Source organism: Misgurnus anguillicaudatus, chromosome 5 (genome assembly GCF_027580225.2).
Source record: "Misgurnus anguillicaudatus chromosome 5, ASM2758022v2, whole genome shotgun sequence".
Classification (NCBI taxonomy): Eukaryota; Metazoa; Chordata; class Actinopteri; order Cypriniformes; family Cobitidae; genus Misgurnus; species Misgurnus anguillicaudatus.
In genome coordinates this window covers 18,128,127-18,151,092 of record NC_073341.2, presented here as the reverse complement: position 1 = coordinate 18,151,092, position 22,966 = coordinate 18,128,127, and the positions used below count along the sequence as shown (strand labels likewise).

At 38.1% G+C, this 22,966-nt stretch overlaps 2 protein-coding genes across 4 annotated transcripts; one reads left to right on the top strand and one right to left on the bottom strand.

Annotated features, from left to right (window-relative positions):
- Positions 1 to 1,219: 1,219 nt before the first annotated feature.
- On the bottom strand, positions 1,220 to 14,712 carry ggt5a (gamma-glutamyltransferase 5a). Its single transcript, XM_055167223.2, has 12 exons — positions 14,031 to 14,712; positions 13,295 to 13,422; positions 13,098 to 13,193; positions 11,726 to 11,915; positions 9,890 to 10,050; positions 9,214 to 9,360; positions 7,646 to 7,776; positions 7,161 to 7,345; positions 6,094 to 6,185; positions 2,688 to 2,800; positions 2,109 to 2,219; positions 1,220 to 2,028 (listed from the first exon to the last, which is right to left on the bottom strand). Exons 1-12 carry the CDS (start codon positions 14,195 to 14,197, stop codon positions 1,882 to 1,884), a joined length of 1,668 nt encoding a protein of 555 aa, XP_055023198.2. The 5' UTR covers positions 14,198 to 14,712; the 3' UTR covers positions 1,220 to 1,881.
- A 156-nt stretch (positions 14,713 to 14,868) lies between these two features.
- Positions 14,869 to 21,838, top strand: asphd2 (aspartate beta-hydroxylase domain containing 2). 3 transcript variants are annotated; one of them, XM_073867660.1, is made up of 4 exons: positions 14,869 to 14,955; positions 16,700 to 17,920; positions 18,300 to 18,413; positions 20,615 to 21,838. In XM_073867660.1, exons 2-4 carry the CDS (start codon positions 17,026 to 17,028, stop codon positions 20,722 to 20,724), a joined length of 1,119 nt encoding a protein of 372 aa, XP_073723761.1. In that variant the 5' UTR covers positions 14,869 to 14,955; positions 16,700 to 17,025; the 3' UTR covers positions 20,725 to 21,838. The 3 variants fall into 3 exon arrangements, with proteins under 3 accessions (XP_073723761.1, XP_073723762.1, XP_055023200.1); XM_073867661.1 differs by lacking the exon at positions 14,869 to 14,955 and adding an exon at positions 15,758 to 15,982; XM_055167225.2 differs by lacking the exon at positions 14,869 to 14,955 and adding an exon at positions 15,758 to 16,025.
- Positions 21,839 to 22,966: the final 1,128 nt, after the last annotated feature.

The following is a 22,966-nucleotide window of genomic DNA, read 5'->3' as shown; positions in this document are numbered from 1 at the left end:
TAGAGGCATCAAGCGTGAGTGATTTCAATGTTGTCAATGTAAAGGAGGTCTCGCCGCGCGAATGAGGCATTTAGCGCAGAATGGTAGACGCGATTCCGCCTCATTTGCACGTTGTTCACACGAATGGCGCGAAGTGAGTGTTACCGCGGGAAACGCGCAAGTTGAAAATTTTTATCTTTGATGGAAAAGCGTGCCGCGTTAACCAATCAGGAGCTTGCACTAGTAGTGACATGATTACAGAAAGCCAGTGGAGGTGTAGAAGCCCCTCCCATGACGCGAATGTTCGCGTGAATGTCACAATGACTAGAATTTCATGCGCAGTGAAATGAAGCGAGTAAACTCAAAATGTTGACGTCAAATTCGCGTCTACCATGTCTAGTTTGCCACTTGAACATTTTGAGTTTACTCGCTTTATTCGCGCATGAAGAGCTCGTCGTCCATCTTCGTCTTTATCAAAAACAAGGTATTTGTTTCAGTTTAGCCACTAGTCAGGTAAATATGGACAGGAAGTTCACTACGGTTCAGGTGCATAACCGCGACAACGCCTGTGCGTCCGATAAACCTGTCTATAAAGCCCGGGATACACTGCAGGATTTTTGCACTTCTATAAGATCATTACATTATCACACTGTGCGACATGGATCGTTTAAACTTGGGTACGACAAGCAAGTAGACTGTATGATGATGACATGGTTTATGGTTTAAAATAACACATTATTTTACACATACCGTACATTTTTGTAGCTCTGTTGAGTTAACTTACAGGCTGCGAGTCCAAAGCAGGAGGAATTATGATAATATCGTCTTCTCTACGTCACCAATCCCAGGAAGTAAACTTTTGCCTACAATCCATGTGTTTGTTGTAGTCCAAGAAAAGAGAATTATGTTGGAGACGATAACTCGCGCCATCGTTTACTTTGGGGTTTGTACCTTTTGCATATTGTTAACATGTACTAATACACACTTACACACCAAAGGGAATGTAAAAACGTGAAACGGACAAAAGGTGCTCTTTAAAACACTTATACAAAAAATGGCCTGTAACATTTGGTGATCCATGAAAATGATTACCATCTTATTAAAATAAAAAATATAACCATTTGAAAAAAGCTGCCCCAAAATGTACCTGCAATTTTATAATCATAAACTTTTATAATCAAAATCCGGACCCACAAAAATGAGACACAAAAAAGAAGTTTTGTAAAACATTTATTGTTACTCGTATAAAGGCTGCTTCATATCTTCTAGTTCTTTCATAACAACAAAAAATAGGAACGAAATTATTATACCTGCTGAGGAGAAACATTGGAGGCAGATATTACTGTCCCCGTCACAGCTTTAAAAAAAGATAAATTAGTCTGCTCAGTTAGACTGCACAAAATTAACATTTTCCAGACAATATGGTGAGTGTAAAAACTCAAACACTGCTTTCAAGTATGTTTTCATTTCTCCCTATATGCAAACTATTAGAAAAAAGCATTTGCCTACTTTATATAAAGACAGTACTACATATACAGTATATACATGTGTGTGAGTACTTCCAATCCATTAAACATTTTCACAATATTATACATTTATATGATCTGTATGGGAAGTATATATTTGTGACCCTGTCTGTGTAAAATTATGAAATTTTGAACATCAACGTTTGTTTTCAGTAATTTACTTCAATCTTTGTTATGACCTTAACTCAGTCAATATTAAAGATATCAAGATTTACAATTATGTAAGATGTTTTTATGTGGAAACTGTAAATCACCAAAAATGACTCTAGGGTTTTCACACACTGGGTCACATTGATCATCCTTAACATTCACATACTCCAAACACCGAGTATAGATGGATCAAGCTGAGTATATGAGTCTCCAGCTGCACTTCAGGTCAGTAGCCTGCAGCTTTTCCCATTTTCCTTAAGTCAGATACGGCCTCTATGCAGTTGTTTTCCTTTGATACTGCATTAACCACATTATAAAATATCTGTGGGAATTTAAACTTGTGTCCAGTCTTGTTAAGTGCCTCTATGACTTCCTGGGGTTGAAAAGAAATGGGAGCAGTTTAAAGAAATGCACTTGGTATTTAGACACATAGTACAGCTTTGATCTATTTACCTTGTCAAAGGAGGGCTCAAAGTTGAGAACGTTTTTGGAGTCCACATACACCACAGGGGCAGCGATTGAATCTTCAAGGTTCTTGCCAAACCACAGGAAGTTCATAAGGGTCTGGTTCAGAGTTTAAAACATATTCAATATGTCAAAGCGCCTGCTTCCTGCACCATTAGCAACATCAATCAGAATTGCAATCTGCAGCTTAATTTAAAGGTGTAATGTGGGAGTTTTAGCGGCATATAGTGGTAAGATTGCAACAAACCTCAATTTTGAAATGCAATGAGAAGCTACAGTACTTTCCGGGGGTGTAAGTAGGGGACAAATGGTGTATGTAAATAAAAACAGCTCATTCTAAGGTAATAATAACAATAGTTCATTTTGTAAGGTCTTTATAAACCACTGATAATATGGTTATGTATATTATATTGCATTTCTGTCAAGAGATTCTTCTCAAAGTTACATAATGCACCTTTAAGTAAGGGGTCGTTGGACTATTTGTTTGTCTGACCAATGAAAGGCTGTGATTCAAATATAATTTTGGCAATTTTATCTGGTACAACTTAAACAACAGGTTTAACTCACCAGTGCCAGACCGGTTGTTATCATGCCTCCCCCTGATGCCCCTATGACCACTGTGTGCTTCTCAGATGGGGAGTAGAGGATTACTGGAGACATGGAGGAAGGTGGCTGCTCCCCTTTATATGACACACACACACACAAACACATACTTGTGCATTTTAAAGGGATAATTCACACAAAAGTTAAAACTGTATCATTACTCACCTTTAATTCTTTTGTTGTTCTTCAGAACCCAAATGCAGATTTTTTTTAAGTGTTGTTTGGGGGTCACCATGCACTCCCATAATAACCAGAAAACCCTTTAAGCTTCAAAATGACTCCAAACTGTTAAAGGTGCATTGTGTAACTTTTAGAGGATCTCTTAACCGAAATGCAAGGTAATATACACAACTATATTATCAGTGGTGTAAGACCTTGCATAATAAACTGTATTGTTTTTATTACCTTAGATTGAGCTGTTTTATCTACAAAAGCCGCGGGTCCCCTTAAACGGAAGTCGCCATTTTGTGCTGCCATATTTCTTCAGTAGCCCTAAATGGACAAACTGCTCTATATAGCATGTTTTGTCATTATGTTGTCTCAGACAACGACATATTTGTCCTGTGGCGGCTACTGTAGTTCTCTCTATGTGTTTCGAAAGGAGGGGTAAACTGTGGACTCAGCTTTTGGTTGCAATGCACAATCTCACCACTAGATGCCGCTAAAGAGCCACATAGTGGAGCTTTAAAGGGGTCATATGATGAAAATGTTAGCATTGCCACTTTGTAGGTTTGAGCAAAAATGTGTCGTTTTGGGTGTGTTTTTTAAAATGCAAATGAGCGGATGAAGTGCAAACACTGATCACAATGATGGTGGTTTGTTGTAATTGAAACTCTATTGTGCTGTCAAGTCCAAAAATGTGTCGTTTTGGGTGTGTTTTTTAAAATGCAAATGAGCGGATAAAGTGCAAACACTGATCACAATGATGGTGGTTTGTTGTAATTCAACTCAATTGTGCTGTCAAGTCCTTCTTTTCTCTCTCTTTCTCTCTGCACTAAACGGCAGTGCAGTGGTTGGAGAGTTCAGATTAAGGAGGCGGTATTATTCTAATAAGATATCCTTATGACATCATAATGAAAGCCAAATTTCAATGACCTGTTTTTGCTCACACCTGCAGGGTGGCAGTGCTAACATTTTCATCATATGACCCCTTTAAATAATTCCTCGACTTGTGTATTTGAAGTGTCCTGAAGACATTTCCTCCTTTACTATTTTTTTGTTGTGTATTTCACTGTTGCACATTATTTAAAAGTAAACATCCTAAAATTGCCTAAACAAGAGTTTAGATCTCCAATCTATATAAATGACTGGATTGCACATGACATGACAATTGTGAAGCCACAGCACTGCCATATTGGTTATATTAAATGAATAGGATGCTATCAGATCTTAATGATAAAACACTACTTTACCAGTCTCAGTTTTTATATCTGAAGTCTCACTGTAGATTATTACAACGCAAACGTCCATTTACTTTTAAAATACAAGTTCAGTATTTTATACTTAAAGCCCTGTTTTCAGATTGTTTATGATGAAATGGAACGGTTTTGAGTGAAATTTGGACATATGATGCTGGCCGGAGAATTTTCGGGGGTTTATTGTATCACCTCCGACCTCTATAATGGCTGTATAGGTGCACAGGAACAATCCTTCCTAAAATGCATTAAACTTTCGTTTACAAAGACGTGAAACTCACTGAGTGGTCAGGGGTGTTCACTGATAAAAATCGCTGCAAAAGACGCATTCCAACAGGTTTTATTGTAGTTTTTGTCCAACTCCATTGACTTGTATTAGATGTGCTGTGAGGTACGGTATTACTCCGCGCCGGGAACGTTGTTTCTGGCTGAATCCCAAACCGCCTACTTCCATACTATATAGTATGTAAAAAGCGCTACTTTGCGTACTATATAGTATGGAAGTAGGCGGTTTGGGATTCAGCCTCTATTCTTGCAATTGGCAAAGGCGGATTATCGCCACCAACTGGGCCGGAGTGTCTATTATTCAAGCTCTAAGCGGAAGAATATACGGGTGTGAGGCGTTTAAAAAATAGGTCCACAATTTACAACGAATGCTAAAACAGCTGTTGGAAAGCATCTTTTGCAGCGATTTTTGTGTGAGCATATCAGTGAACACCCCTGACCACTCGGTGAGTTTCACGTCTTTTAATGCATTTTTCGGAAGGATTGTTTCAGTGCACCTATACACCCATTGTAGAGGTTGGAGGTGATACAACAAACACCCAAAAATTCTCGGGCCAGCATCATATGTCCAAATTTCAGTCAAAACCGTTCTATTTCATCATAAACAATCTGAAAACAGGGCTTTAAGTGTAAAATACCGAACTTGTCCTTTAAACGGTGAGAATATGCATTTTTAGTGAAATCTAAATAAATAATCATGCCTTAAAGGAACAGTATGTAAGAAATTTATATCAATTAATCATAAAATGGCCCTGATATGTTACTAGACATTAAGAAATCATTTTTATTTCAAATATTTATATCACTGACAACAGTGGTCCGGCCAGGATATTGTCATTGAAAAAGTGCAGTTGCAGCCCTTAACTGACGTTTATGTTGTCATTTTGTGTATTGGCCACCAGTTGTGTGATTGCAGTACCAGTTTTGGCCACAATCTGTTCCTTTAAGTACTATGTGCATGCAATAATTTGCTGATTTTGTGATTATGCTATGTCCTAAATGCGTTAACAATGTTAATGGCATGTATTTTCAAACGTTTTACCCAAACCCAATTTCGATGCAGCTATGCTTATAAAAAGTCATAGAATATAAGTTTACTTTTCAGAGAAAAAACTCTGACTGTGTATGATCATAATGTCGTAAAACTTAATTTACACCTGTGTCATTACAACAGAATGCAGCAGACACACTCACCTTAATGTTTCTATAAATCTCTTATCCTGCGTGTTTTAACATAAACATTGCAAATAGCATCAGCAGTAAACATCATTTACATGCACATATCCTAAAAAAATCCTTGTGGGACTGATACGCTGTAAACCAGGTAAATTTAGCTGTAAATCATGAGAAAGCCAATGATGCCCTCTGCCCGTTGGGTATAGCAAGATGTGGCTTGAACTCTATGGTGGCTTCACTTCTCGTTTTATGTTAAGCATTCTATCCACAATCCAGTCATTTATATAGATCAGTGGTTCAGATACAGATAATGTGCACTGAAAAAGAGGCAACACTTTGAAAAATACAAAATCTGCATTTGCTTTCCAAAGAACAAAAAATTACACTAGGGGTTAACACAACATGAGGGTTAGTGAATGTGTGAACTATCCCTTTAAGTACCATATGTCGGCTGACAGAAAATTTCATTCCTATATTGTTTTGTGAGTTATTACCAGGATAAATTTGATCTGATTTCCCACAGAAGTCCACAAGTTCATTGTTGAGGAGGATGCCTGTTTTGGGTGAGAAAACTCTGGATCCAAATCTGAGAAGAGAGAAACAAATCGTTTTGGACAATCCCAGATGTTGTTACCAAACTGTAGGGTAGACCAAAAGCTAAACTGACATTTTCTTTTACAAAATACTATAAATCTGTCATCTTTTGCTATATGAAATAAATCAAAGTTAAAGGTCACGTTCTTCCTGATCCCATTTTTCAAACTTTAGTTAATTTTTAATGTTGCTGTTAAAGCATTAATTATAACCGAAAAATGCTAAAGCTTAAAGTTCACTGCCAGGCGATATATTTTCTTTAACAGAATTCGCCTTTCAAAGCCTACAACAAATGGCCGGTTTGAACTACAGTCCTCTACTTCCTGCTTTAATGACATCACTAGAACAGTTTTTGACTAAACTCCGCCCACAGGAATACGTTAGTCGCTAGCTTTGGCTCAAACGGCTTTGCTAAGCTAAGCTGCTATCGAATCACAGCACACTAAACAAACTACACAATCAGAACTCGATACGTATTTCTGAAGGAGGGACTTCATAGAACAAGAACGACAGCCCATTTTAGGACAGTGAAAACAGCGCTATACAGATAAGTAAAACACGTTTTTTACACGTGAAACATGAACACGTTATATTGCGCACTGTAAACACAATCCAAGTTTCTAAAACACAGAAAGAACGGGACCTTTAATCATTTCATCACAGCTATACATTTTTTGTGTTTTCTACATAAAATCATCCTACATACTGTAAAGAACATTAAGTGATAATATAACCTTGATGTACATATTTATATTGACTGAGAAGGTCATGTCAAAGATTGAAATAAATGTGAATGCACTTATTATGCTAATATTACCTGACAATTCAAAAGCAGTGTTCAGCTAGATACTAAAACTATGCAATGCAATAATCTATATCACTAGTGTAACAAATTGGATCATCAGATAAACATCTGGTACTTGAGTTCCTATGAAGCATATCTTGAGTGTAAGATAAGACCACATACATGTAGTTAATAGTGCTGGTCACAGAGACAGCCATACCATCCTCAGCCAGCACAGACACATGAGTCGTGCCGTGTGAATCCAGGAATGGAGTCACGTTGTAGTAGCTGATATCATGAGTGCGGTCAGGGTTGATTTTTGCTCTCACTTTGTCAGCAAAATGCTTCTGAATAATCTCCACTGCTTCCTATTCAAGTTAAAGAAGAAGACTGGGTTAATTATCTAATGCATCACTTTATGTGTGACTCTACCAGTGGGTAACCAGCGTCAATGTGCTACTGTGCTGTGCTGTACTCCGATGCCTGCTGTAATGATCCCCTGAACATAGCACTTAAGTCATTATAGCAGATTACACCAGTGACTGCAGAGAGGTTAATGACTGTAATGTTACTCAAGCAAAGCCTGATGTGTGGCATCATGTCTATTTTACTGACAACAGTGCAAAAAGTTAATCTAAAACAAGTTACTTTCTTAATGCAAAGCGTACCGTTTGTGAAGCAAAGTTGGGATCTTTTATGAACTTTTTGAGTCCGTTGGCAAATTTACAGGTTTCTGCATAACGGTGGTATGTTAAAATGTTTTCTTTTCCTTGAAGAGATTCTGGGCTTAGGTTATAACCTGAAAAGTACAAAAAATTAATTAGTGTAACAGTTTAGAAACTCATTTATCATCATCTTGGTCAGGAATTCATAAACTGGGGTTTGTGAACTTCATCAGTTCAAAAAATTATATTATAAAACGTCTCATTCTGGTTCTTCATTCTGAAGTTAAGCATGCTTCCAAGCATATTTGATCATCACTTCAACAGTTGCACGATATAAATGTTAATGTATATTTTAGATGAATGTTGATTTATAAAAATAAACACCACAGTCTTAAATTATATTTTCATTGTGTCTTTGCTGCGTCTGTGTTGATTGTGAACTGCGCTCTGTTCAACTCCGCTTCACGTCATGCCTAACAAAGCCCCTTAGCTGTTATAAAATGCACTGGTAACCCACTGCTTCGCAGGGTTTATTGCTTTATTTTACAATTAATAAATGTATAAATTATAAATAAATAAATAAACCTTGCCAACAAACAATATATTTTATTTGTTTATTCTTAATGTCCTGACAATTACAAAACAATATATAAGAAAACTGAGAAGTCATGAAAAATGGATAGATACGTTTTATGTGGAAAAAAATACCATATAAAGATCCAATAGCAGAATATATGTAAAATACCACTGATAAAAACTTTAAAATGAATTAATTTTTTTTGTTGTTAAACAATGCTAATGTGCTATTATTGAAATATTTACAAAATCTCATGGGGTACTTATTAAATACATTTTAGGTCAAGGGGGTTCAGCTGACAAAAATGTTTGAAAACTCCTTATTTAGGTAAAGAAACGGGATTAAGTTTAATACTTAGACTTTAAATTTGTAACCCTAAGTATTCGCAATAGTAATAGTGAAGCTTGCCTTGAGTATGCAGTGCGCACCATTAAAGAGCCCCTATTTGTTTGCTAAATAACAACGTTATTTTGTGTATTTAGTATAATACAATGTGTTTGTGTGGTTTATGGTTAAAAAAACACATTATTTTCTAAATACTGTACATTTTTGTAGTTCCAGATTTTACTTTCTTCCTGAAATGCACAGATTTGAAAAGCTCTGTCCCTGATTGGCCAGCTAATCTGTACGTTGTGATTGGTCTGAATACCTCTGATGTCAGCCGTAAATGTGACACTCCTTACCATGTTTGAAAGATTCGGTTGCTAACAGAAGTTAACTTACAGGTTGTGAGTCCGAAGTGGAAGGAATTACGATAATGTCGGTCTTTACTACAACACCAATCGCAAAAAGTAAACTGTTGCCTACAATCCGTGTGTTTGTTGTAGTCCAAGAAAAGCGATTTACGTCATCGTTTACTTTGGGATTTGTACCTTTTGCATATCATTAACATGTAATAATACACACTTACACACCAAAGGAAATTTAAACACATGAATCGGACAATAGGTGCTCTTTAATAAAGGATAATAAATAGGTTAATTTGTTTACCTACCTAGCATGATGTTGAGTATGAAGCTAAGTATAGCAGCCCCTGCTGGTGGAGGCGGGAAGTACATGTCATAATGTCCTAAAGGGACTTCCCAGGCATCTGATTCGTACACCTTGGAAGACTTCAAGTCCTCCAAAGAAATTGTCCCACCTTAAACACAAAACAAAATTTGTGGTAAATAAACTGTGAAATACCAAGAATTCTAGGTATATACGGGAGAGCAGGGGCGAAAGTATCATTTTACAGAAAAACTTCATTTTAAAAGTTAATGTTTAAGACAGAGATATTGCTATGGTCAATAACTCACAAGTGTGGTCTATCAATACCAGGTGCAGATTGATCAGTACTGTAACACATGAAACGAGTTAAAACGACATGAATTACAAAGTGTTATAAGAAAAAAATGACTGCTTTAGGAATTTACTTATTATAGTTGAAAACAGCTTTCTGGACCTACACGCGCAAAACGGTCAGTAAATAACGTGATATTTGACAGCTCTGCTAAGAGTTGTGTGCTAAAGATGTTGTCATAGTTCGGAATGCAAATATAGTTGCTTTGTTACTTTCGATCCGTGTTACTTTCGCCCCAGTTCTCCCTTAGGACCCGACATACATTTTAAATAATCAAAGCCAACCTTAATAAGATGTCACAACCACAAAGGAATACATTTCTACATACCTGCTGCTTGTATATCACTGACTAAGTCTTTTCCAGTGTCTCCAGCATAGAAAGCATCTGCTCCGTGTTTTGCAATAGTCTCATAAGTATCTGCTAGTTTCTCAAATCTAACAATGTCTCCCTTTTCTAACAGTTTCCCTTGTTCATTCTGGAATAACTGCCTAAAAGGAAACAAGCGAAGACAGAAAATATTATTTTTCAGATAATTTATTCACCACCATGTCATCCAAAATGTTGAAGTCTTTCTTTGTTCAGTCGAGAAGAAATTATGTTTTTTGAGGAAAACATTGCAGGATTTTTCTCATTTTAATGGACTTTAATAGACACCAACAATTAACACTTAACTCAACACGTAACAGTTTTTTTCAACGGAGTTTCAAAGGACTATAAACAATCCCAAACGAGGCATAAGGGTCTTATCTAGCGAAACGATTGTCATTTTTGACAAGAAAAATAACAAATATGCTCTTTTAAACCACAACTTTTCGTCCAGGTCCGGTCCAGCGCGACCTAACGTAAATGCATAGTGATGTAGGAAGGTCACGTGTTACATATATAAAACGCACATTTGCGGACCATTGTAAACAATAAACTGACACAAAGCCATTAATTAGTATCAGTTGACATACAACAACGTAGGAACGGTCCTCTTTCAACACACTTGTAAACACTGGGGCGGAGTTTCGCGTTCTCTTCTGTGACCTCTTGACGTGATGGCGTATTGCGTGGGGTCGCGCTGTCGCATCACGACCGGATCTGGATGAGAGGTTGTGGTTTGGAAGTGTATATTTGTTATTTTTCTTGTCAAAAATGACAATCGTTTTGCTAGATAAGACCCTTATGCCTCGTTTGGGATTGTTTATAGTCATTTGAAACTCCGTTGAAAAAAACTGTTAAGTGTTAAAGGAATAGTCTATTCATTTTCAATATTAAAATATGTTATTACCTTAACTAAGAATTGTTGATACATCCCTCTATCATCTGTGTGCGTGCACGTAAGCGCTGGAGCGCGCTGCGACGCTTCGATAGCATTTAGCTTAGCCCCATTCATTCAATTGTACCATTTAGAGATAAAGTTAGAAGTGACCAAACACATCAACGTTTTTCCTATTTAAGACGAGTAGTTATACGAGCAAGTTTGGTGGTACAAAATAAAACGTAGCACTTTTCTAAGCGGATTTAAAAGAGGAACTATATTTTATGGCGTAATAGCACTTTTGGGAGCACTCCGACTCGCCTGAAAAGTCCGCTCCCCTTCTCACTCTCATAATGGGAGAGGGAGGGTGTTAATGCGCTGAGTCGAAGTACTCCCAAAAGTGCTATTACGCCATACAATATAGTTCCTCTTTTAAATCCGCTTAGAAAAGCGCTACGTTTTATTTTGTACCACCAAACTTGCTCGTATAACTACTCGTCTTAAATAGAAAAAACTTTGATGTGTTTGGTCACTTCTAACTTTATCTCTAAATGGTACCATTGAATGAATGGGGCTAAGCTAAATGCTATCGAAGCGTAGCAGCGCGCTCCAGCGCTTACGTGCACACACACAGATGATAGAGGGATGTATCAACAATTCTTAGTTAAGGTAATAACATATTTTAATATTGAAAATGAGTAGACTATTCCTTTAAGTATTGAATGTTGGGCTCTATTAAAGTCCATTAAAATTAGAAAAATCCTGCAATGTTTTCCTCAAAAAACATAATTTCTTCTCGACTGAACAAAGAAAGACATCAACATTTTGGATGACATGGTGGTGAGTAAATTATCTGGATTTTTCTTTTAAGAAAATGGAATATTCCTTTAAGTAAGTCTAAATGTGGTTATACGTGTTACCGTAGTGGTGATTCTGGGTTCTCCTTCAAAAGAACTGGCAGAAATCGGGCGAGCACATCTCCAACAGGGACGCCCTCTCTAGCCATCTTTATAGTGGGCTCAAATAAACTGGCCCACGGCAGGCGTCCGTAAAGTTTATGTGCTCGCTCATAGCCACGAATCTCAATGGGAACACCAATCCACTGAGCACCTACACAGAGAAAAAGGAGCAAGAAGTGTGAACGGAGGCAAAAGAGGTGTAAATGCACATAATATAGACCGTTTCATCGGACGCACGTGCGGTGACGCGATACGGTCCGAACTTTACTTCTAGTTTGAGGTTTTTTTAATGATCTGACTGGTTGCTAAACTGAACTCTTGAACAAATACCTCGTCGAAAATAACAAATGTTTTGGTTTCCTAGGTAATCTAGGTGTTATTTAATTTGCTTGTTGTATAAATAAACTACATTCAAAGGACTTTGTTGTTATTTATTCGTAGCGGAGTTTACCGGAAGTTACGTGATGACCACGAAAGCCGCTTGTTTATGTTGTTACTGCTGAAACCGTCACTAGAGTCATTATATACAGAAGGCATACAAGTCTAAACAAGTAGTTAAAGCGCTTCTATTGTTTCCATTCTTATTTAATACTAACAGTACAATTCGAGTGCAAGGTTGGGTTAAAAATAATTTTCCGAATTACTTCCCTAGAATTTCTTTCCACCTTTTACCTTAATGACAGCATGATTCATTTACATGTTTGTAAACCTGTTTGATTTGAGAATGTGCCAAACAAAGCATATAACCTGATTCAATTAAAGTTATCTAGTCTTTTGTACAAGAGTTAACATGTTTTAAATGTGTTGTGTAGTGTAATGCTGTGTTGATATTATTTGAATGTCATTAGGGAATGCAATAAACTGCTTTTCTATCAGAAATCTGTTATGCTAACGTTGGGAGAACGTTTTACTAAGAAACTTATGTAATGTAACGTTCTGAAAACCGTTAGCGGAACGTTTGGGGAATGAAACAATTTTAGATTGGAGGTACATCTTGACACTGTGCTGACAATGTCCAGTTGTTGAATAACACAAGGATAAAGAAAAGAACCCGTGTTGCCAAATCTCTGTTTTTGTGCATGTAAAATGTTTTGTTCATCTGCTGTCTTAATGTAAGGTGGCTTTATTATTTAACAGTGATTTTCAATATCAAATTGCATGTATACATAACAGTGACTGTAAAATATGTATTTTAGGTACAGGAGTGGCACATTTGCATTTTGGTATTTGGGCTAGAGTCACTGGGATAGTTTTGGATTAATTTGATTGGCCATAGGGCTGCTTTTGCTATGCAGATCTGGCATCACTGTAAAGGACTTAAACACCCCATCACCTGACATCGGCTGAAACGTTCCTGAACATTCTGCAAGAAGGTTCGACTTAACAACTTTTGGGACAGTTTCTCTGCAACTGATGATTCTCACTTTGCCTGAAGAACAAACACATGGATATAATATTAAGATGTCTTATTACATTAAGTTTTGTGATCAATGCTTCATCAAAATCCTAGTAGTTACATTAAAACCTCACCTCCTTTCTCCATTATTGTGAATATAGATCCTCCACCAATGCCCATACTTTGAGGATTTATGATTGACGTGCACAGCAAAGTAGCAATGGCGCCATCTACCGCTGATCCGCCTGACTGCAGTATATCTCTAGGAGGAAAATATTGGATAGCGTGACAAATGATGGGAAGTAAGTTATTATTTATGACTTTGTGTAAAGACTTTATTTTTCCTGCATTTTATTATTGTATTTAGGATACGACTGACATTTCAAAGACATGTCTAAGGTGCATCCCAAAAAGTCGTTAACCTTGAGGAATGTAACACTACTTGTTTTGAGTAAGGGACCCTTGGAGGAAGACAGAGATTGGTGTCAAGAGGATTACTAGTCTATGAAGATACTTCACCTAATTAACCTACAGTTTCTGTGTACTACATTCAACCTGTTTCACCTCTCTAGCCATCCATGTCCTGAAATTTACCCGACCCAACTATCTATTGGATTACAGCAGACCTAATTATATACACTATTTAAGAAATATTAATATTTCACATCATTCAGTTTTCACTTTTGACACCAGAAGAACGAGTGATTGGTTAAAATAAGACCAATCAGTATAGTTCAAAAGTCTTTTGTAAGTTTTATAAGCCTAACTAAAAGTAAATTGTATTATTAAGCATGCATTTTGTTTATTACAAATAAAGAGCACATTTATACACATTACATAGCAATTCAGTGTACTATTATCATCACTCACCGGCCGATTTTTGAACATGTCTCTGAATCCGCCGCGACTGCTGCATGTTTGTAAAGTCCGTCGGAGCATCGCTCTCTTAAGCCACGCATAATAATGACAATAACTACGATAAAAACACATATCGCCAGGATTATAAACAAGCAAACCCTTTCTTTTCGTCTAGCCATTTTAAAGCCGACCAGAAGCAGACACAACTCTATATCGTTTGGTTTATCGTTATCTCACAAAGTACAGTGCAGTACAGCCCTCCCCTTTCAGTATTTAACACATCATTAAGCGTACATGTCGTGTTTAAATTCGATCGTGTTGTGCATTTACACCCTCCATATGGTACTTTGTCATTTTGCCGCACTTCTGTTTACTCTGAGAAACTAGCACTTCTAAAGAAATCACCCCTAGCGGAGTTGTAATGTACAACCTCACAACCACACATCTTTAACAAATTATCTACTCCTGATGCTGAATCTATAGGGGATGGGATCGTATTTCTGTACATTCTTTGTAGCCAAGTGAAAGGTACCAATTGTGCACAAGATGTCAAAGACATATTGTGAAATGTCTTTTAAATGTGTTTTTACATATTAAAATATTTTTTCCAGAATTTGCACAACAAAACATATTTTCAAAATATTTAAAATATTAATTTTGTAACATCTGATATATGCAAAGTGTACACTTTTTCGCTCTAGAAATATTTGGTCTATAATCTGAACTCCAGATGTGTATATTTACACACTTTACTTTTTTTTTTACTTTCACTGACACTGGTGTAAACATGTTTAAACAAATGATCCGCCTTCAAAGTAGGGAAATTTGGTGGTTTTAAGAAGAGTTCATAAGGGTTAAGAGAGAAAGGGCGGAGCTTAACTCGCTCCCGGATACCAGCTGGCACAATTGGAGTCTGTTCTTCGTGTGTTACCTGAAGGCAAGTGTCAAACGAATCGTCAATCATAAAAAAGTATCGCAGTAGCTCTATACGTACTATTGTGAAAGGTTGCAATTCTACGACTGCAAGCTTTTCATGTTTTTTAATCGATAGCCTACAATGTACAGCACTTTCCCTTTAGTCTACGACGGAAACACTGTCGTTAACGAGACCAAACGAATCGACAAATAAAACCCAGTTAAAAAAGTAAAGTCTGAACTCGTAACATTTGTTGCAATTTCATGCTGTGACTCGCGCTAGTGAAGATGACGTCAGCGGAAATGTTTATATTTGACGGCCAGTAGCATCATGGGAATTGTAGGCGAGTGGGACATCATGCGTTAAATAAGTACCAATGCTTTAATTTTAAAACAACCCTCCGTATAAGAGTTCAACTGTGGGTAACCTTTACAATGTAGCAAAAATATTCAAAAAGATTTAACCATGTTCTCGTTTGTACGTGATATCATAGTGCACTGCAGTGTTTAAACCTTGTTGACTCAAAATGTTAAATTCTCCCTCATTTGTAAGTTGTATTGAATAAAAGCGTCTGCTTAATGAAAACATTTTAATATTTAAACCTATATGTAAATATACATGGGCAGCAGGTGGATGCGCGGATGGCACATTTTCTGTAATCGCTTGCCTCAAGGGAATTAATAAGCAAATGTAATTATATATTAATAATAATAATAATTATTATTATTATCCTATTGTTGCAGTATCGTTATTAATATTATAATTGTATGTTTACTACTTTGCTTGTCGATGTTTATCTTTTGTTATGTAAACGCCCGGATTTCAGCGCTATAGTGATGAGACGTCGGACATGTGTCATGTTGTTTTCTGCCCGCGCTTGTCTTCGGCATTATGGACGTCGCCTGACAGTCTCCTGTTTTACGAGCGTGAGGGCAGAAACTGCAATGAAACAGCTAAAGGGAGGTGTCTTACTGGGAAGTATATAGACGCGGAAAGTGCTTGTGCCGGGCGAACAGTCGCTTTATCTCTTAGAAAATAGCAGCTGTTGGTAAATATACAAATTAAAGAACGTATCCAGAGGCCGTTTAGGGGTGAGACAAAAGCATGGACTCCGTTTGTTCTTATTTTGCGTGTTGCGTTTTTGGATGTAACGTTGCATTCGATGTCTGTGGTTTCTTTTTGTGCTTTGAATTGCCTGTTACTGTACGTATTTCCCTACTGTTATAGTAATTCCTGAGAAATTTCTAAATCTGTTTTTGTTGAGATGCTTCAGCCTATAGTCTGTTTTTGTATCTGGTCCGTGCGCATTCCATCTAATCTTATCTTTATGCAACAGCAATGCAACAATTCCCTGCTCTCTGTCAAATTTGCTCTGGAGGTTTGTCTTGTATACCGGTCTGTGTTTTTTGTTTGTAATTTGCATGCTTTTATTTTGTATTTATATTGTTTTTGTTAAATGTATCTATCTAATTCTCCCATGACTCATGGTTTTTTAAAGTGCAATGCGGAGGTGTTTCAGAGGCTACATTTCAAATGCCATGCATGTGTATGGGGAGGGGGTTGGGGGCTTGTCCGGGATGCGCGCGTGTGGGGGCGCTGTATAGAAATGATCATGTGGTCAGATGGGCTGTCAAAGCAGGTGTGATGCAGTTTGCCTCTACGCTGTGATGATGCTCTATGCCGTACTGATATTTTCCACTGTGCTTCGCCATGAAGTGTCCTTTATGTCTCCTCTTCTTTCTTTCTCTCTCTCCCTCTCAACCAGGTGCCCTGGGGTGTCTCTCTGTGTTTGTGCTGAGAAGCAGCAGAATTGTCTCACCGCCGAGCGCTGTCAACATTTCTAAATGCAACAAAACAAAGAACAGTAACCTGTAATACAGCAGGCCAATAAGCTGTTTGATGACGTGGCAGTATCAGGTATAAAAGTGGAGAGATGCTTTAAGCCAAATATGGATTTGAAAGGCAAGGCAGAGGCTGTATCGGCTTACTAAAACACGCAGACTCTCCAATGCACAGTCCAACAGATAAGTACGCAAGAGACAGTCTCCATCAATTCCGGTAAAGCACTCATATCTATGTTTGTGTGCGGTTATGGAATGGTCTTTAGAGCGGATGCGGGAATGGGTTGCGGGTGGCATGCAGTCGGTACGGGAATGTGAGTCCAGCGCCCTGGGCACAGCCCTTTGTCTCGCCCTCCTGTTTATCTGGTACTGTTACCGCGTAGGATGCGAGCACAACTCACCTTCGCTCCGTGGTGGCTTCACCCCAGAGCCCCGTGGCAGCAGCGTGCCCGGCGGAGTTCTGAGCTCCAACCTCACAATCCACGGAGGTTCGTTGAAACTCCGTCAGGTCGGTGGGGTTGGAGGAGGCGGGATCAGCGATGAGGAACTCAACGGCTTCGCCTACTGCCAGTCACCCGACTGTTTCCGTTGCGCGAAACCCGGTGAGGGCCTGAACCAGCGACTCTACCACAGCCTGCAGGAGTACGCCAAGCGCTACACCTGGGCCGGCATGGGTCGTGTGCACAAAGGCGTACGTGAGCAGGGGCGCTACTTGCTCTGCAGCCGCCCCTCTATCCAGAAACCGGAGGTCTTCTTCCTTCCAGACCTTCCTTCGGCGCCGTTCTTCTCACGAGAGGCACAGAAGCATGACGTCGAGCTTTTGGAGAGAAGTTTCCCTGCGTTGTTGGCTGAATTTGAGAGCGTATACCGGCTGCCACCCAGCCGGACTGGCACCTCACTTCCACTGGGTTGGAAGGCTAACGGCACACCTCGCGGCCAGTGGTGGACCTTTTATCTGGTGAACCAGGGTACTCCGATGGTGCTGAATGCCAGGCGTTGTCCAAGGACATGGAGGGTACTTGGGCAGCTCCGTACCTTTATTGCTAACAATGTGTTTGGAAATGCCTGCTTCTCAGTTCTCACCCCTGGATCCACCATCACTGAGCACTACGGCCCAACAAATGTACGCCTGCGCTGCCACCTTGGTAAGATAAACTTCAAAGGATTTAAATATATATACACTATCTGTCAAAGTTTTAGAATAATTGTCATTTATGTAACTAGGAATTATGTAATAACACATCAACGACAAATCAAATCTCATATTTTAGATAATTTCTTGACACTCTTTGCCTTGATAAGCATGCATTTTCCAAATTCTACTTTGAGATATCTGGAATGCTTTTAAGTATATGTGAGTACTTAATTGGTAGGACATTGCATTAGCTGCATAAAACGTTGTCTAATAATCTAATAGTCTCTCTCTCTCTCTCTCTCTCTCTCTCTCTCTCTCTCTCTCTCTCTCTCTCTCTCTCTCTCTCTCTCTCTCTCTCTCTCTCTCTCTCTCTCTCCTTGTGTGTGCAGGACTGAAGGTGCCCTCTGGTTGTGAGTTGGTTGTTGGTGGAGAGCCGCAGTGCTGGTCTGAGGGAAGCTGTCTGCTGTTTGATGACTCTTTTCTTCACACTGCATTTCATGAGGGTAAGAGAGAAGCTCTAGAATAAATTGTATATTAAATTGTAGAGGATGTCCCTAAGCCATTTAGTCAACATTTATTGAGCAAATAAAATATCTTTGCATTTTATGACTTAATTATGACTTGATAAGGCAGGCATGATTGCTTAAACTACCTCATGCATATTTATTAAAATCCTAAACCATAAACCTTTAAATGACTTCATACAGCCTCAAATGTGACTGTTCTTGGGGAGAGTTGTAGATGTTGAAGATTGTAGATAAGCGACTTAAAATGATAGTTCAACCAAAAATGAAAATTCTGTCATCATTTACTCAACCTCATATTGCACCTTAATAAGTTTCTTTGCTTTGCTGAATACATTTTTTGATAAGTGATGTAAGCACACAGACGGTACCCATTGACTTTCATAGTATTATGTATTCCTACTATGAAAGTCAGTGGTGCCCCAGATCTGTTTGGTTACAAACATTTTTCGAAACATGTCACTTTAAATAGTTTCAGAGTTACATACAGTGGTTTTTTGTTGTATTTATGATTTGATTCTGTGTGTATCTTAAGCTTTTTTGGCCTACATCCCATTATTACCATAGTTATACTAAAAATAGCTGATCAGTGGTCTCCTACATGTGAGTTGCCTGCCAAAGCACATTCTATTAATAGCCTTAATTTTAATATTTATTTACTACACATTTTTTTTATTAGCTTGGTTTCTTTTATGTAAGATAAAACATACACTCACCTAAAGAATTATAAGGAACACCATACTAATACTGTGTTTGATCCCCTTTTGCCATCAGAACTGCCTTAATTTTACGTGGCATTGATTCAACAATGTGCTGAAAGCATTTTTTTTAGAAATATTGGCCCATATGTATAGGATAGCATCTTGCAGTTGATGCTCTATTGGGTTGAGATCTGGTGACTGTGGGGGTCATTTTAGTACAGTGAACTCATTGTCATTTTCAAGAAACCAATTTGAAATGATTCAAGCTTTGTGACATGGTGCATTATCTTGTTGGAAGTAGCCATCAGAGGATGTGTACATGGTGGTCATAAAGGGATGGACATGGTCAGAAACAATGCTCAGGTAGGCCGTGGCATTTAAACGATGCCCAATTGGCACTAAGGGGCCTAAAGTGTGCCAAGAAAACATCCCCCACACCATTACACCATCACTAGCAGTTTGCACAGTTATAACAAGGCATGATGGATACATGTTCTCATTCTGTTTATGCCAAATTCTGACTCTACCATCTGAATGTCTCAACAGAAATTGAGACTCATCAGACCAGGCAACATTTTTCCAGTCTTCAACTGTCTAATTTTGGTGAGCTTGTGCAAATTGTAGCCTCTTTTTCCTATTTGTAGTGGAAATGAGCACCGCCTCAAGGTTGTGCGTGTTGTGGCTTCACAAATGCTTTGCTGCATACCTCGGTTGTAATGAGTGGTTATTTCAGTCAAAGTTGCTCTTCTATCAGCTTGAATCAGTCGGCACATTCTCCTCTGACCTCTAGCATCAACAAGGCATTTTCGCTCACTGGACTGCCGCATACTGGATGTTTTTCCCTTTTCACACAATTCTTTGTAAACCCTAGAAATGGTTGTACATGAAAATCCCAATAACTGAGCAGATTGTGAAATACTCAGACCGGCCCGTCTGGCACCAACAACCATGCCACGCTCAAAAGTGCTTAAATCACCTTTCTTTCCCATTCTGACATTCAGTTTAGAGTTCAGGAGATTGTCTTGACCAGGACCACACCCCCTAAATGCATTGACGCAACTGCATTAGATATTTCCATTAATGAGAAAATGAACAGGTGTTCCTAATAATCCTTTAGGTGAGTGTATGAACAAGTACAAAAAAATCTAGTAAAACAAAAATGTTTTGAGTAGACTATATTAAAAAAGTAGCCCTACATGTTTTATCCATTGTGGTAGCCCTTGCCCTTATATAATGATGAATTATATAAAATAGCAAATTATAAAATAGGCAACAAAATTACACTGAATATCACGTAGCAACTCCACAGAACAATCTGGCAGCAACTACTTTAGAGACCCACACATTCTGAACACCACCCACGAAACTGATGATGAAACAGTGATGAGTTTAAGCAGGCTCACTTGTTTTATCTCAGAAAATGTACAAATATATTCAGTATTTACTTAAAACTTCAAAAATGATTTATGTGCTCCGCAGGTTCTCCAGAAGATGGCCCGAGAGTCGTATTCATGGTGGACCTCTGGCACCCAAACGTGGCGGCAGCTGAGAGACAGGCCCTGGATTACATCTTTACCCCTGGACGCTGAGGGGAAAGAGTGAAGAAAAGGTGGAACACAAAAGGAAAATAATTTCCACAGAATTTAGAAGTATGAGATGGGAAAGATTTAAGTGTATGAGGATAAGCACATCAGTCTCTTCCTCTAGTATATGTACCTTTATTCGGACTTTCCCTCATAATAGCACTGAAGTAGAGACCGTGACATCATGATTATTGTACATTATCAATGCTTACAGACCGCTTCAACTCTGTAAGCATCTATCCATAGCAAAAACCTTCTGGAGACCTTTGCTTGAGACAAAGCCATTGAGTAATTTTACTAGTGTTTTGTTCTTGTAAGTCAGCTGCAGTTGACAGGGTCTCATTATACCCAGTTTCGTTTTACGTCGCGCATTGACAGTCAACCGCACATGGAGACGCACTTTTATCACCTCTGGTTGCTATAGCCAGGTAGGGTTGTGTAGGAAGCACAGTACAATGTTTGGTCTGTACATTTTTACAGAGGTCATGCTTACGTGAGAAAAGCTAAACAGTCGTAAAACGACATATGCTGCAGAGACAGGAGATTTGACATATACAACAAATGTACGTGGATGTATGGCAGAGATGCTAGTGTGAAGTAAAGCACTACCAGCTATTGGAACTAAAAATGACCTTCATCAAACGCACTAGTGGCACTTATTTAGCCACGTCTATGCCAGGGCGAGAAAGAATGAGAGCACATCGAGTCAGCCAGCTTTCCACTTTGCTCTTTCCTATCCTGAGTTTTCAAATAAATTGCGTATCAATTGCTTTGTATCTCTTTAAAACAGTGATAAACGCTGCATAGTATTTTCGGAGACACGACGTTTTGGCTGTTATTATGTGCTAGGTTCAGCCTTATTGTGCTTTGTTGTACTGCTTGTAAAGCGAGCTTTCGTGGTTGTCGCATTGATATTGGTACATTCCTTTTGTAAGAATACGGACCGTTTACAGAGAGTTTCGTGAGATGTGACATTTTATAGCATTGTGTGACTTTTGGAGTTGCGAATCAATTTTATGACAATGTTCCTACTTTCATGTTTCCGAATTGTGTGCCATGGACTCACTTTGCAATGGATGAGTACCTCTGTAGATTTAATAAAGAACTGATTTAATATGTGGCAGGTGCATCTTATTCTTTATTTCAGTGTTTGTATTTAACATTCTGGCATTATTTACTCACCCTTAAGTTGTTAGAGACCTTTAGAAATATCTTTGTTTTGCTGAACACACATTCAAATAATTTGAAAAATGTTTGAAAACAAAATATCTGGTGCACTTTTGACTTTCATAGTATTATTGTTTTCATAGAAAGTCATTGGTGCCCCAGATCTGCTTATATTTTCAAAATATCTTTGACTTTTATATCCCTTTAAAGGGGCCATGGCATAAAAATCTGACTTTTTCCATGTTTAAGTGCTATAATTGGGTTCCCAGTGCTTCTATCAACCTAGAAAATGTGAAAAAGATCAACCCAGTAACTTAGTTTTGGTAAACCGTTCTCTGCAAGCACGTGAAAAATTTGGTCATTGAAATTTGGCTCTCTTTATGATGTCACAAGGAGATCTTATTATAATAATACCGCCCCGTAATCTGCACTATCCAATCACAGCACTGCCATTTAGTGCAGAGAGAGAGAGAGAGAAAATAAATCACAGCACATTTGAGTTTCAATTGAATTTCATCGGTTAATTTGCATTTTAAAGGACACACCCAAAACACCAAATTTTTGCTTGCACCTACAAATTGGCATTTTTGACATGTTATAATAAATTATCTTTATGGTATTTTGAGCTAAAACTTCACAGGTGTATTCTGGGGACACCAAAGATTTATTTTACATTTTAAAAAAGTCTTATGACATGGCCCCTTTAAATAGTTTAGAGTTACATATACATGGTATGTTTTTGTATTTATGCTCTGATTCTGTGTGTATCTTGAGCATTTAATGGCCTCCTATTTCCCATTATTTACCTAGTTATATTATATATAAAAAAATTATAAATTGTAATAATTTATCTTTGTGTGGTTTTGCTAATATACTTTTCTATTGAACATTTCTACAAACACTTAAAGGGATAGTTCCACTAAAAATGCTAATTCTCAGTCATCATTTACTCGCTCTAATATTGTTATAAGCCTACACTCTTAAAACAAACGGTGCTATATAGCACCAAAAGTGGTTCTTTGGTCGTAATCATAGAAGAACCATTTTTAGTGCCATATAGCACCGGTGAAGCACCTGTATA

Coding starts and splice junctions, on each gene's coding strand:
- ggt5a (XM_055167223.2), bottom strand. CDS start 14,197: ATGGCTAGACGAAAAGAAAGGGTTTGCTTGTTTATAATCCTGGCGATA. Junction 10,051..11,725: donor AACCCAGAATCACCACTACG/GTAACACGTATA, acceptor GTTTCCTTTTAG/GCAGTTATTCCAGAATGAAC. Junction 2,801..6,093: donor ATCAGATCAAATTTATCCTG/GTAATAACTCAC, acceptor TGTCATATAAAG/GGGAGCAGCCACCTTCCTCC.
- asphd2 (XM_073867660.1), top strand. CDS start 17,026: ATGGAATGGTCTTTAGAGCGGATGCGGGAATGGGTTGCGGGTGGCATG. Junction 17,921..18,299: donor ACGCCTGCGCTGCCACCTTG/GTAAGATAAACT, acceptor TTGTGTGTGCAG/GACTGAAGGTGCCCTCTGGT. Junction 18,414..20,614: donor TCACACTGCATTTCATGAGG/GTAAGAGAGAAG, acceptor TGTGCTCCGCAG/GTTCTCCAGAAGATGGCCCG.